General features: G+C 48.5%; 1 protein-coding gene across 2 annotated transcripts; it reads left to right on the top strand.

Annotated features, from left to right (window-relative positions):
* The first annotated feature begins 236 nt into the window (after positions 1-236).
* Positions 237-14,494, top strand: dgkq (diacylglycerol kinase theta). 2 transcript variants are annotated; one of them, XM_086087575.1, is made up of 23 exons: positions 237-994; positions 2,779-2,858; positions 2,941-3,040; positions 3,389-3,474; positions 3,540-3,665; positions 5,352-5,514; positions 6,059-6,130; positions 6,202-6,302; positions 7,603-7,802; positions 7,885-7,975; positions 8,050-8,104; positions 8,968-9,029; positions 9,316-9,466; positions 9,544-9,582; positions 9,663-9,778; positions 10,017-10,168; positions 10,956-11,104; positions 11,188-11,363; positions 11,430-11,530; positions 12,263-12,409; positions 12,466-12,577; positions 12,669-12,821; positions 13,606-14,494. In XM_086087575.1, exons 1-23 carry the CDS (start codon positions 796-798, stop codon positions 13,738-13,740), a joined length of 2,766 nt encoding a protein of 921 aa, XP_085943701.1. In that variant the 5' UTR covers positions 237-795; the 3' UTR covers positions 13,741-14,494. The 2 variants fall into 2 exon arrangements, with proteins under 2 accessions (XP_085943701.1, XP_085943702.1); XM_086087576.1 differs by having other exon boundaries at positions 869-994; positions 2,733-2,858.
* Positions 14,495-15,196: the final 702 nt, after the last annotated feature.

The raw sequence follows: 15,196 nt of genomic DNA, 5'->3' as shown, positions 1-15,196 counted from the left end.
CAGGCTTATGGGAGTACTTAACACAATTAAAAAGTCAATGCTGCAAAACATTTCCCCTTTACAAATTACAACTGAAAACTGGAAGTCAAGAACTGGCGGGTTCCTGCATGCTGTGGACTTTTGCAGAGTCACACTGACATCTCGTGGCCATGTCTTGTAAGTGCAGCTCAGCGTTTGGCGACAGGAAATGGGGAAAAAAAGAGAAATGAAATGCTATTGACATTATTGTTATCATTATTATTAAACACGGACTTATATGTAAGTCCGTGTTAAATACAGTAAGAAATGACATCAGTGTCATTATAAATGTCAGAAAGAAGACGAAGGAATGAGACCGGAAGTAAGAAATGGCAAGGAGGGGAAATAGAATGAAGGAAAGAGGTGACGTAATAAACGGTCTCTTTCTACGAACATTGCGAGGGAAGAACCGCGGCAGGAACAGCTCGTTTTTCACTTGTTGACTTCTGTCGTGAACGCCGGCCACGCCTCATATCACGTGACCCAGGCAGAAGTCTGGCATCGCGACCATACGGCGCGCGTGCGCGAGACTGGGGGTCGCGAGCGGGAACCTGTGGAAGCAAACTGGGCGGGGACTCGCGCCGGCTGGAGACGTCACAGATTGATCCAGAAACCAAAACGAAAACCAAAAGGATTCCTCGTGGACTCAACACGCGCTCGCGTTGGACTGGCGGGCTTCGAACGCGCGGATGGGCTTGAACATTTAAATGTTGTTGTCGTGCGTGACGTGCCGTGACGGGGCGGGGCGTGACGTGCGTTAGGTGCGTTCGGTGAGGCATGGCGGACTGCAGCCCGGTTCGAGCGGAAGCTGCGGACAGCAGCCCGAGATTGACGGCGAGCCTGCTGGCGGCCAAGAAACGCCAGCAGAACTCTTGGACTTTGGGTCACAGCTTCAAGAAAGTGACGCTGACCAAGCCCACCTTCTGCCACCACTGCAGCGACTTCCTGTGGGGGCTGCTCGGCTTCCTGTGCGAAGGTACGTTGAATCTCTGCGTTGTCACCGTCCTCCGCATCGTGTCTTCAAATGTCTTCACGTGACTTTCAACGTCCTCATCAAATGTTATCAATGTCTCGAATATGACGCTGACCAAATTCGTAGGCTGCGTCCCACTTCTGACTGGAGAAGTGAAGCCACCGCGGCCATCTTGCGTTGCCACTTGCTGTGGCCACCTCACTTGAATTATTCATAATTACTTTTATAATTGGTCAATCATTGCGATTCCTGGCTGGGGTTTCTGGTTTCGTCACAGCTGCATATCCCGCCCCCAAACACAATGTCGCTCTGTGATTGGTCCGACTGGAAATGAACAGGCCCCGTCCAAGATGTATTTGCCGGAGTTTGTGAACTCACAAATACAGCGAGAATTCAGTTTGCAGAGCAAGGTTACAGACCCCCCCCCCCCCCCCACAAAAGCTAAATTCCAATGATTAGCATCAAGCGCGTTCGTCACTTGACAAAGAGCAAAAAACGGACAGTTTGAGTTTTGACCTGAACGACTTGCACACAATTAGAATGACGGTCGGCATGCACAGCCTTCGTCCAAACTTAACAAAGTTAGATAAACATTGCCAGTTTTTTCTACATTACACTGTATGTCAATATTTGATGAACATTTGTATAAAAACAAGCACATATTTGCGAAGTGCAGTATTTGAATTCCGCACCCAAAAGTGGCGACAGACCGAACTCAACAAAAACTGATATCTTTGTGCTTTTTTCAAAAATAAGCAAACCTTTGCTTTTACTTTGTAAAACAATCGTTAGCATTTGGGCTGACGTTCTGACTTGTTAAAGACCAAAGCAAAAAGCCAATCATAGTCCATTTATATTTCTGCATTTCCAGCAGTTAATTTCAAATAATGTTCTGTTTTGGAACGTAGCAACGGAAATCGAACCTGTTTTTATGTTTGGTTACACGTGGCAACATAATCAACGAATCGATTGACAAAATAATCGTTAATTGCAGCCCTCGTTCTAATAATTGAGTTGAGTTCCGGAGCCGTTTCGAGACGTCTTTTTCAAAGACGACGTCTTCAGTGGGCCTTTGCATTCAAAGCGGTCCTCACAAACACACGCACACGCACACGCACACGCACACGCGTTCTGTCCAGTAACACACGCCATGTCCCTCAGCCGAGTGTGTGCGTGTCATCATTGGAGGAGCAGAAGGTGATTCTGTGTGTGTGTGGTTTTCAATGTGAGAAACAGTTCTCATGGACTTCCTCTGGTCGTCATGGAAACAGAGGTCTTGCTGTGTGTGTGTGTGTGTGTGTGTGTGTGCGCGCGCGCGCGTGGAGCCAATGAAAATGTATTTTTTGTCGCTTGGTACCAAAGTGTTATTGAAGCTGTCGCTTGCATGACGACACACCGTTGCCATGCTGATCGCATTTTGCATATTGTGCTTTAAAAATGTGTTGCCATGGTGATGTGTGTTGACCTAAAGTGTGCCCAGTGTTGCAACGTTAATATGTTAGACTTAATGAGCCCAAGCTTGCCATGGCGATATCTGCGTGCCGTTAAATGCGTGTCCCGTGTTGCCATGGCGACATGTTGTTTTAAATGTCTTCTGTTGCCATGGCGATATGCTGGTTGCATTTTAAATGTGTGCCCTCGTGTGTTGCCATGACAATCGGTGTTTTGTTTTAAGAATGACTTCCGTCATGACGATTTTGTGTTCTGTGTTGGGGGTGTCCTTTTGTTGCTATGGTGACAGTGTGCGCGCGTGTGTGCGCGCGCGTGTGCGCGCGTGTTCTCCTCAGTGTGCAACTTGATGTGTCACGAGAAATGTCTGAAGACGCTCGGCTCGTTGTGCCCCAGCATGGCGCCCTCCGCAGTACGGGTGAGTAGCGCCTCGTCGTCGTGGTCTTCTTTGTGGACGAGGTCGCGTGATGCCGCCGCCGTGTCCACGCTGCCCCCTACAGGTCCCCGTGGCTCACTGCTTCGGTCCTGACGCTCCCAAGAGGCGCATGTGCTCCGTGTGCCGGAAGCAGACGGAGGGAAACGGCGCCCTTCGTTGCCAAGGTCAGCCCGAGTCACCGCCAGGGGGCGCTCTCGTCAGACACTCGCGGCAATTGAAAAGAAACATTTGCTTTTGCTAACTCTCACATTTGAACACAAAACAACAACAACGCACATTTAGGGTGGGATGCGACGAGCAATTATTTAAAAAATGGATTCATTCATCACGAATCGGAGATCAAAACATGCTTTACTTTCCATCCCTTAATTGAATAATAGAACCATTTCTAATTGCCAGTGCCGAAAATGCACAAAGTTGAACGTTTTGCCGGCCACCGTAAGAAGTTGCTGCCGTCCAAGCTTTTGCTGAATTTTCCTGATCGACGTTGTTTGCTAACGCTTTCCTTCCAGTGTGCGAGCTGCACGTGCACGCCGACTGCGCCGCCTTCACCTGCGCCGACTGTCGCGCTTGTCACCTGGATGGCGCCCGGCAGCAGGTCAGTCACCGCCGCGCACTCCTCGCCGGCAAAAGCGCCGCCGCGTTTGACTTTTGCGCCCGCAGGACACGTTCCACCACCACTGGCGGGAGGGCAACCTGCCCTCGGGCGCGCGTTGCCAGCTGTGCCGGCGTTCCTGCGGCTCGTCCGACGTTTTGGCGGGGATGAGGTGCGAGTGGTGCGGCGTCACGGTAAGAAGCGCTTTCCCGCCGCCATCAAGTTGCCGCTCTCGGAAGCGAGTCCGACTTTTCTTTTGGACTTTCCTTTTCACAACGAAGTGCTTCGTTGCTGCACCTTAAACGTAAGTCGATTGATCTTTTTCCAACGTAAGCCACAAAAAAAGTTCAGTGTCACATGACTCCAGCCATTTTTATTAGAATTTTCAACAATTGCCCAAATAAAAACCAAGGGCCTAAAATTGGCAACAAAGTTTTGATGCAGAGGACGTGGATTTCGAAACGCATGGAAAAAAGCAAAATGTGAATTCTGGCAATGGAAACGGCTTTTGACAAAATTGGATCCGGATTTGACGTCGCGCGTCCGTTTGTCGTCCCAAAGCAACGTGGGACGATAAAGTAGGTTTGAAAGCGAAACGGTTTTGGAATTCATTGAAGAAGTCAACATTGCTCCCGTTCGAGATGCAAAACACGCTACGGCTGACGGAGAATGACAAAAGCAAAGTCATGTGACGCGCGCTGACTTCCTGTCCGTCTCCTCAATACTCGCAGAAGAAGAACGGGTGCGAGCGGGCAGAAGTCGCAAGTCCGCTTTGCGCTTTGTCAGCCAATTAGCGTAAAAGAATTTGAAATCGTTGGACGGAAATCTGACGAGTGATGAAAACGAATTTTCAAGGCGGGACTTGAACTTTTGTTGACGCAAAACAAAGCCGCTGTTTTCCGCTTCAGCCGACTTTGCGTCTTTGCGTGTCTTCTTTTGAAGCGATTTATTTCCAGTATTTTGACTTGATTGAAATTGATCATCTTCTAACGTGATAGCTTCTTATTGGGCTCAAATGTGAAAGCTCGCCCGTTATTGATAACGAGACGCTGAAGCGATTTGTTTTCCGCCGGCGTCGGAACGAGACCTTTTGATCCTTTTCCGTCTTCCGCTTGAAGACAAATATTTGTCATTTCTCCTCCTTACGAAGTTGAATCAGTCCTTCTACGTGGACTCAATTCTTTTCTTTGCATAAGCCCGTCAACTTAAGTGTTATTTACGACCACGAGGGCAAAGCAAGATTTCAGGAAAAAAAACCTGCATGTCAAGTGGCGAGAAAAAATCTCCCGCGGCGTCGAGACGACCGGCTGGTGGTTGACGGGACGCGTTTTGTCCAATGAAAAGGCAGGATGCGACGCGGCAGCGAGCGACAACGCTTCCTGACTGCCTACCAGCTGACTAACAGCGACCAATCAGAAGCGAGCATCCTTGAGGTCAATGCAAGCGAAAGACGTCAACATCAACTTCGATACTTGTAGAAAAAAAAAAAATCCCAAAAAGTATCAACGTGTAAATAATAATTCTGTAAACGTAAATCTACATTTGAGCAAATGAATTTCAAGGCTTGACCTTCGCAAAGCGAGGCGGCGTCTTTGGCGCTGGTCGGACCCGACCGACGCTTCAAAGTGCAAACACTTGACGTCATCCGGTGAAAGCCATTCCGATGTCATTATTTGAAAACCCGACCGAACGTTTTGGGCTCAAACGTCCGAGTCGCACGCCACGTGAATTTCTTGCCGCTTTGAAATGTTGCAAATTTGCTACTTTATAAAGTGGCAAATGTAGTTTTTTCCTGGGAATATTGCCCCGCCCTCTAAAAAAGGATTTATACGTGGCCCTAATACTTGGCCGCCATTTTTGTCGTTGTGTCCCCCCCGCAGTGTCACGCGGCGTGCCACCTCCGAGTGGCGGCGGCGTGCACCCTGGGCCGTCTGCGCCGCATGACGCTGCATCCCGCCTGCGTGCGCCTCCAATCCAGGAACTTCAGCAAGCAGCACTGCTACCGCATCATGGAGGACGGCGGCGCCGGCGGCGGCGAGCTGGGTACGCCCCCGCCGCACTTCCTCGCTGCTTGCGTCACGCGGCTGTACAACTTGTTGGGCAAGCGTATCGTGGGAACAGAATTTGACATTTGGAACGAAACGGCACCGGCGTAAATCTTCGGACATTTTAGCAACGTTTTCAAATAAGGAAAGCTAATAAAAATGAAGAGAAGCGCCCGGAAAACAAAGTCAACGTAAGTCCATTGAAAAAGCCAAATTCAAAAGGAAATCAAAACAAAGCAAAAGGAAAATTCCCAACCTGCTGCTGATGCGTGAAAACAAATTTCCGATGGTGCCATTTTGCGGCGATTTCCGCCGGACGCCAACGAGATGATCATGCCATCGCATGACGTCGTCGCGTCTGCATTTGTTTGAGCGTTTTCGTGATGATGTCACCGTTTGGAGCAAAATTCTCTGATACTATGAGGTGGGGGGGGGGGGGGGGGCAAAAGTTTGACACGCTTGTTATGATGTCGATGCTGTCGTGATCTTGCTCGATGCGGGAAAGCGCCGCGTTATTCAAGATGACTCGACATCTCCCGCAGATGACGACGACGGCGGCGTGGACGCGTCCGCCGTGGCGTCGAAAGACGGCCAGCCGGCGACGGCCGAGCACGGTCGGTACTTGCGGGTGGACGCCGGCACGACAAAAGCAACGGTGCTAATTGAGGTGCAATTTGCGGCGCAGGCAAGCAACTTCTTCAAGTCTACGACGGCGACGACGCCCTCAGGCGCGCTCACTTCCGCCTCGTCTCCATCGTCGGAGCCAGCAGGAAACAGGAAGTCGTGGTAGGGAGCCACGCGTGTCCGTCACACGCGGGGGCGGAGCTACATGGCGGTTGTCGCTCTCTCTTCGTGATGAGGATTATTATTGTTGATTATTATGATTATTGTTATCATTTTATGATTGTTGTTTTTATTTTATTTCTTATATTCGATGTTATTTATTATTATTATTATTGATTATTATTCATGTTAATTGTATTTGGGTTTTTAGATTATTATTTTATTTGTATTATTAGATTTGATTATTGATGTATTTATGATTATTATTGATGATGATTATTCATGTTATTATTGTTTTGATATAATGATTTTATTTGTATTTACGATATGAGATTGTATTTATGTATTGATTTAATCCCACCGGCCACGCCAATGAAAATGTTCCGTCTCCGCACGCGGCACGAAACGCGTGACTCGGCACGCGTCATCGAAACATGTAAGATGCTCATCGCGCCACCGAACGCAATTTCCTTGCGGATGATGGACGTCACGCCGTCCCGGGCACGCGGTCACGCCGTCCCGGAGTAAAGTCGGCCCATCAACATGAAGCGTCCTCCTTTGGGATCGGAGTAAAAATCTGTTTTCATAAAGAAATAATGAAGTCCATTTTAAATAAAGTTTTCAAGTGATTGACAGGTGAGTGTAGGTCGCAAATTGGGTCAAACCGTTGTAGTCTGGGGGAGATGCTGGCTTTTTAGGCCACTCAAACGGAAAACCCGACTGAATGTAAAATTCATTTGACAAATGTCTATTTTTCTGAAATATTTACTTCTAATATCTGACGTAGCCCGATTGGTCGTTGGCTTTCCACCCGCCCATTTTTATGCAAATCTTCAGAAAATGCCAAAATAAAACGGAATGGAAACGCTCAAAATTGGAAAAAGGGCCCAAAATCGGCAAAAAAAAAGGCAGACAAAATCGGACACGCGTTGCATGTTTGGACCCGATCTAAAGTACGGAATGTTTGAAACCCAAATCTTTTTGGAATTCATTAAAGACGGCAATATTCGTGCAATTTGAGATGGAAAAACCGCAAAGGAACGCAAAAGCAAACTCGTACGACGTCGTCGCACGGCGCCGTCGCTTCCTGGTCTTTTTCTTCTTCTTTGAAATGACTGCTGGATCACATCTCTTAATGGTGTATAGCGCCACCTACAGAAAACGGGCAGAAGTCGCATGTCCGTTTCGCGCATTTTCAGTAAATTGGCTTGAAACAATTGGATGGAAACCCGACGAGTCAGACGTCCGTCCGTCCGTCGGTCAAAGTGTCGCGCCGCGGTGACACGTTGGCGTCCTGGCGCAGGAGGCGGCGTTGCGGGCCTTCTACCTGCCGGAGCAGCCGGAGGATTTCCAGCTGCAGGAGGTGGGCGGACTGGAGCGTCTCCACGGCGACGACGCGGTGAACCGCAACAGCGGCTCGCTGAAGGACGCCGGCGACGCCTGGATGCTGAGGGCCAAAGGGGGCGGCGCCGAGGTCCTCAACGTGTACGGGGGCCCCGGCAGGTCACGCCGCTTCTCTTCCAAGACGCATTCGCCCGCCCGCCTCCGACCACAGCGAGCCAACCGCGGTGTGTGTGCGTTTCAGATCCGGATGGGATCCCGTCAGCGTGCCGGTGTCCGAGGACAGCACGGCGGCGTCCGTCCTGGCCGAGGCCCTCGAGCGGCTGGACCTTCGGGTGCGTCGTCGCTCCGGCAACGGGAAGGCGCCGTCGCATGATAACCACGAGCTTCTTTCTGCTGTTCTTCACAGAGAGACGACGCGACGCCATTTGACCTGCAGGAAGTGCTCATGAGCAGCAAGCAAGGTCAGTGACCCCTGACCTCTGGCTCACCCGCAGGAGCCGAGCCAGAACATTTTCATTGGGATGGCCAGCGTGATTTTATAACTAATAAATACATCAAATCTAATATATTATAAAAAATAAATAAAACAATGAAACGTATAAAAACAATAATAATAAAATGAATGACATTAATAATAAATCAATAAAATCTAATATGATAAATACAAATAAAATGATCATAAAAACAATAATAAAATTAATAATTAATAAATAAAATCGAATATAATAAATACAAATAAAATGATCATAAAATTAATAATAATTAATAAATAAAATCGAATATAATAAATGCAAATAAAATAATAGTATAAAAACAATATTCATAAAAATAACAATAAATAAATAAAATATAATAAATACAAATAAAATAATATAAAAACAATATTCATAAAATGAATAACATTAATACTCAATAAATCAAATTTAATACAAACAAAAATAAAATTATAATGTAAAAACAATAATACAATAACATTAATAATTAATAAAATAAAATAATATAAAAACGATAATAAAATGAGAAACATTAATAATAAATACATACAATTTAATATAAAGAAAAATAAAATGATAATATAAAAACAATACAATTAATAACATTAATAATAATAAAAAAAATCTAAGATAACAAATAAAAATAAAATAATCACATAAAAACAAGAATAATAAAATGATTAATAATAATAATGATAGTAATCATAAAATCACGGATACTAAAATGTTCCCTTTGGTATGAGGCCAGCCTTGGCTACCGTGTCGCTCCGCCCCCTGCTCACCAACATTTACAAAGCACCCTAAAGGTCACGACCTCTGTGTGTCCGCAGTGCAAAGGCAAACGCTGACGCCGCAGCAGAACATTCTGGACAAATTGCACGACATCAGGAAGGTCAGTCATGGCGTGATTAGCAACAAGTTAGCATTAGCATTAGCATGGATTTGCCCCATTTGCGGTCACCCTAATGGACGAGAACCTTTGGTTGGCCTCGGGCGCTTCGGCCCAATGAGTTTGTTCACCTGCCGGTGGATAACGAGAAATGAGCCGCCGTACGATCAGTGACGTAAAATGTCACGTGTGCCGCCAACGTGTACAAAGTTGAAATGAGCAATTAGCGTTAGCGTCGCTTATGTTGCGCGTCTGAAGGAGACTCGTTGTCGTGTGACGTGTTTGCCAGACGTCCTTGCGACAGATGAACCAGACTCGCTTCTACGTGGCGGAGAGGCGGAGCCAAGCGGTGCGGGTGAGCCTGCTGATTGGAGGGTTGCCCCCCGAGCTGTCCAAAGAGCAGTACTGGCAGCTCATGCGGGAGCAGCTGACTGTCAAGAGTGAGCGCACGCACGCACGCACGCACGCACGCCTGCGTTCCCATGACAGCATGACTTCTTCTTGGTCCCGTCTGCAGGTCACCTGGCGGACGTCAGCCACGTGTACGCCGGCCAAGGTGAGATGCTCGCCAAGGCCGCCGCCAGGCCACAAGTGTTGCGCCCTCACGTGTGCGTGCGTGCGTGCGTGCGTGTCCAGGTGCGCTGGCGTTGGAGTTGTCGTGTTTCTCCGAAGCCGAGCGCGTCTTCATGTTGGCCAAAGACGTCGGCGTCAACGACAAGCCGCTCACGTCGCTCGTCGTCCCGGACATTCAGGTGCGCTGACGAGCGATTGTGTTGGTCACGGATCGTCCGTCTGTCAATGTATTGTTTGACGGAGCAAATATTTGAGTTTCTTAGACAATCAAATTGTAACGAGGCTCGGCGGCGCCTCCGCAAGCGCAATGAAAACGCGACAAGTGAAAAGTCAAGCGATCACATGCTGACGAGAGACGCGATGGGCGCTTGTGGGCGGAGCTCGCTCACCGGGCGGTCTGTGGTTTTGCGGCCGCAGCCCAGCCTGCTGTCGGCCGACGTGCGCCCCCTGCTGGTCTTTGTCAACACCAAGAGCGGCGGCCTGAAGGGCAAAGATCTCCTCTACGCCTTCCGCAAGATTCTCAACCCGCATCAAGTCTTCGACCTCGCCAACGGAGGGCCGCTGCCAGGGTGACCTTTTTGTGAATCTCACACCTTTGAAGCTTTGTTTTGTCATTTAAGTTAGTTTTCAGGGTGGTTTTGTTTGTTATTATTTTAGTTATTTAAAAAAATGAATGCTTAGTTTGAGTTTGTTTCAGCATTACTGTTGGTTTTTCTGTTTTGTTGTCCCGATGTGTGTTACTTGCGCGCAGAGGTGGCAAATCCAGGTCCAGAAAGTCAAAACCCTGCCACAGTTTGGCTTTGGCCATTGATGCTAGCTAGCGAGCTAGCAGGTAAATGAGCACCACGGGAGCTAGCTAGCGAGCTAGCTAGCATCAATGGCCAAAGCCAAACTGTGGCAGGGTTTTGACTTTCTGGACCCGAATGACTAGTTTAAATTTTAGGGATGATAAAAATCATTATATATTATACATTTATTTATAAATATATTTATTATTATATAAATTCATGAAAATATATGATATATTTTATATAATATAAAAACATATTTATTATTATAATAATGATGTAAATTATTAAATAAAAACATATTTAATATAAATTTAAATATGAGGTAATTGATTCCACTTAAAATCACATTTAAAATCATCCCCAAAGGTGCATTCAATGAACCGCCAAAGACATTTTTGCTATAATTATAGTTTTGTAAGCATGAAATGTGTTTTTTGTTCGCTCACGAAATCGTTTTTGGAATTTTCGTATTTTGCTTAGTTTTCGTTCAAATAACCCAGATTGTGATCGGCCCCGCATTTGCCACAGCGAGCCGGTAATGAGGTGTGTGCGTGTGCGTGCGCAGCTTCCACACCTTCCGGGACGTCCCCAGCTTCCGGGTGCTGGTGTGCGGGGGCGACGGCACGGTGGGATGGGTGCTGGGCGTGCTGGAGGCGCTGCGGCACCAGCTGGCCTGCCGCGAGCCGCCCGTTGGCATCGTGCCGCTCGGAACAGGTCGCTCTCTCTCGCTCGCTCTCTCTCTCTCTCTCCGCTGGGCGTGTGCCGGCGGGCATCCAATGCGAGCGTTCCTCCCACAGGTAACGACCTGTCGCGCGTCCTGCGCTGGGGCGCGGGTTACAGCGGCGAAGACCCGGCTCACATCCTGGCCTGCGTGGACGAGGCGGACCAGGTTCTGATGGACCGCTGGACCATCCTGCTGGACGGCAAGAACCCGGCCGGCGACGACACCGACGCATTCCTGGAAGCGCCCAAGGTGCGGCGGCGATGCGCGCACAAAAACGAGAATTCCCGCGTCACATGACGTCCGTCACGCTTCCAGGTCGTCTACATGAACAACTACTTTGGCGTGGGCATCGACGCCGAGCTCAGCCTGGACTTCCATCAGGCCCGGCAAGGTGACCCGGACAAGTTCACCAGCAGGTTCGTCACGCGTCACCTGTCACGTGTCGGGTCACCACAAATTTTGTGCGGGTGTTGCTGGTTTTGCCGTCAAATTTGTTTTACAAAGCGAAAGCAAAAGCTGGCAAATTTGGGAAAAGCACAACCTGCTTTCGTGGAGGCGGCAGAAGTTGGAGAAAACGGAGCCACGATACGCTGAAATTGCCAAGATTGGGACGAACATTTCAAGTTAAATAAGCTCAAATGTTTTTGATCATCAGTTAGTCGTTGATAATTGTGGTCATCCTTTTTGCTGATTGGACACGAGATCAATGTTTTTCCCGGGGCCAATACCGATTACGAGTGATCAATAAGGCCCATAATCGATATTGGAGTTGAAACTCATTTGCCGTAAAACATATCAATAAATAAAACCGTGCTTCAACGCTTAACTTTGTTGAGCTCATTTGCTCCCAAAAACACATCAATACATTCGATTTCAAATATTACTCGTGTCGCCAAAACTTGTTTGAACTTTTTGTATTTCTTTTTGATGCGAGAGCATACAGAAGGCTTTGATGCAGCGTCTGACCTGAAGAGGGACACTTAAAGCGATGGGAGTTATTACAAAAACGGCCAGCGGGTGGCAGCAGAGTATAAGAGATCATCATATTGTTGATTTACCCACAGTTCGAAACAGATTTGAGAATAATGATTTGAATTTGAATTGCTGCAAATTGTTGTTGTTGTTGTTGTTGTTGTTGTTGTTGCCAGGTTCCACAACAAGGGCGTTTACGTGAAGGTGGGCCTGCAGAAGATCAGCGCCACCCGCAGTCTGCACAGGGAAGTGCAGCTGCAGGTGGACGGATGCCACGTTGCGCTGCCCAACATCGAGGGCCTGATCTTCCTCAACATTCCCAGGTGAGGACCGTCCGACCCGGCCGACCCGCTCGACATCTTACCGTGCCCACTCGCAGCTGGGGCTCCGGCGCCGACCTGTGGGGTTCCGAGACGGACGCTTGCTACGGCAAGCCCGGCGTGGACGACGGCCTGCTGGAGGTGGTGGGCGTCACCGGCGTGGTTCACATGGTGAGCGAGCGAGCGAGCGAACGCACGCTGCCGCCGGACGCGCGCGCGCTCGCTCGGCGCCGCTTAACGAGCCGCTGCGTCCTGTGCGCAGGGTCAGGTGCAGAGCGGCCTGCGCTCGGGCATTCGCATCGCGCAGGGCGCTTACGTGCGCCTGATGCTCAAGAAGCCTTTCCACGTGCAGGTGGACGGCGAGCCCTGGCTGCAAGCGCCGGGACACATCGTCATCTCCGCCGCTGGGCCCAAGGTGCGAAAACGAAAGCAACACTTTTCACTTACAAAAAAGTCCACCATGACGAGCCTCTTCAACGCTTCGGCTTGGGCCCGAAAACAAGAAGCGCACCCGCAGAATCTGTTTGTGCAAAAGGGCCACAAATGTGGACATTGGAGCTTTGGGCGGCATCAGGGGTGCCCAAGTCCGGCCCTCCGCAGGCCCAATCCGGCCTCCTGATTGACACGTTTCCCTCCTGCCAACACACCTGAATCAAGCCATCAGCGAGCGCAAGCTTGATAACCATCCTGATCATTTGATTCAGGTGTGTTGGGGGAGGGTCAACATCTTCAACAGGATGGATTGGATTTGGCGCAATGGCGGCGTAGAGACGCTCGTTCAGTAACCAGAAGGTCGGCTGTTCCATCCCCAAGTCACGCGTCGTCGTGTCCTCGGGCAAGGCACTTGCGACTCGCGCTGTTTGGTGGCGGGAGGGGCCGTAGGCGCACACCGGCGGCCACGCTTCCTTCCGTCAGCCTGCCTTCCCGGGGGCAGCTTAAGTCGCTTCGCGCCACCGCAGTGTCAATGTGTGAGCGCATGAATAATGTATCGTTCCATTGCGTCTTGGAGTGGCTAGTAGAAATCCCTTGCATTATTATTATTATTATTATTATTAATGCTGGCATTGTGTTTTTATTTGGGGCACATACAAATAAAAATCATCACATTCAATCATTGAAATCAAAATGATTGTTAAAGAATATGAATCCTTTTGAAATGATCTGGCGTCCCTAATGAAGTGGCCATGGCTTGCCCACAGGTGCGCATGCTGAGGAAGTCCAAACACAAACACAGGAAGTCGCCGGGCAGCGCTAAGGACGGGCGCTCAGAAAGCTCCGCCTCCTGGGACGGGCGCTCAGAAAGCTCCTCCCCCTCGGAGGGCGTGCAGCTGTGATGCCGTCGGATTCCGGCGCGGGTAAAAACGACCACGTCGCTATGGAAACGCTGACTTTGATGCGAAGGAGCGGTCGCCACGGTGACCGACTCCTCGGCGACATTTGGATGTTGTTGTCATGACGACGTGTTTGCGCCATCCCAGCGTAGCTTTGTTGATGTCGTGCTAATTATTTAAAAACGTTCATCATGTGACAAGCCCAAAATGAGGCAAGACTTTTTTGTGTGTGCGCGTGAACGTCGACTTGAAAATGTCGACTTGCAAACGACGATTTGCTCTCGTTTTCAAAATGTGCGTACGTATTTGCAGATGGATTTTCTTTTTTTGCTTTTTACCGGTATTGGTGCTACATTTGGGATTGTTGAAGAAGTTTGGGGAGGGCGGGTCTTGTAATGGTGTATTTTGTCCTTTATTTTGGCGGGACCAAACTGGTACGATCGTCACACAGACAGAAAAACAAATATATACTTTTTTTTTTTGTTCAACAGCACATTTTTCAAGAATATAAAAGGCATCTCCTAAAAGGCACATATTACCAAAATACATCTTTTTTTTTTTTAATTCATTTGTTAAAGTTGGCCTTTAATGTTCAATATTACAACAACTTTATTTTGGAAAAATAAGACTTCTTTTAACGTTATGACTTTTTAATCCTGAGCAAATCTTTGACATGTTGTTGGAAAGATTACAACTTTGTTTTCTTGACAAAATGCAACTCGATCCCGGAATATAAAATAAAAAAAATGTCTTGCAAGATTGCAAAATATGTCCTTATTCTTTTTTACTTGAAAAAAAGTCCTTTGCAACATTGGGATTGGCGTTTTCATTTCTGTTCGCCCTCAACTGATGTTTATCATTCATTGGTTTTGTTGATATGGCGTAGACGCTCTTCACTGCCCCCTACAGCCTGGGAGAATATCGAGCGCAGCCGAGCAACAAGCCGCGTTGAGCGTGACGGTTGCAAAACGTGCGCTCGCCGGATTCCACGCGCAACGTCAAGCGGAAGCGGAGCTTTTTGCCGCTTGTTGACTGCATTACAACGACGACTTGATGCAAGCTCCGCGCACTCGCACGCTCTTTGACCTCACCAGTATGACGCGACAGCGCACTCGTAGAACAATTGGATATACGAGTTGAACGAGTCCATCTTACAAGCGGGACAAACGTGTGCGCCAGACTTCTGAACACCTTTGGACGATTTCAATAGTACTGCTGACAATTTGGTGCCGCTCGTACAAGCGACGATCGTAGGACAAATGCATGACCTGAGAGAAGTAGTAGGAAGTTGCGCTGGTGTTCGATTGCTTCACTCATGATGAGGACAAAGAGCCAACGAGTAGCGCCCGAGATTTGGAAGCGATGCCTGCAGGGGTTTTGGAGAACTTGCGAGCGCCATCTGACCCACGCACATTGTCATGAACGTTTGTCAATAAAGAGCAAGTCGCTCCAAACCACT

Source organism: Leptonotus elevatus, chromosome 10 (genome assembly GCF_054856555.1).
Source record: "Leptonotus elevatus isolate MCC_2025b chromosome 10, RoL_Lele_1.0, whole genome shotgun sequence".
NCBI classification, from domain to species: domain Eukaryota; kingdom Metazoa; phylum Chordata; class Actinopteri; order Syngnathiformes; family Syngnathidae; genus Leptonotus; species Leptonotus elevatus.
Note: the sequence above shows the minus strand (reverse complement) of the source record. Positions and strands in the feature narration are given on the sequence as shown.

Coding starts and splice junctions, on each gene's coding strand:
- dgkq (XM_086087575.1), top strand. CDS start 796: ATGGCGGACTGCAGCCCGGTTCGAGCGGAAGCTGCGGACAGCAGCCCG. Junction 9,467..9,543: donor GGAGCAGCTGACTGTCAAGA/GTGAGCGCACGC, acceptor TCCCGTCTGCAG/GTCACCTGGCGGACGTCAGC. Junction 12,410..12,465: donor ATCTTCCTCAACATTCCCAG/GTGAGGACCGTC, acceptor GCCCACTCGCAG/CTGGGGCTCCGGCGCCGACC.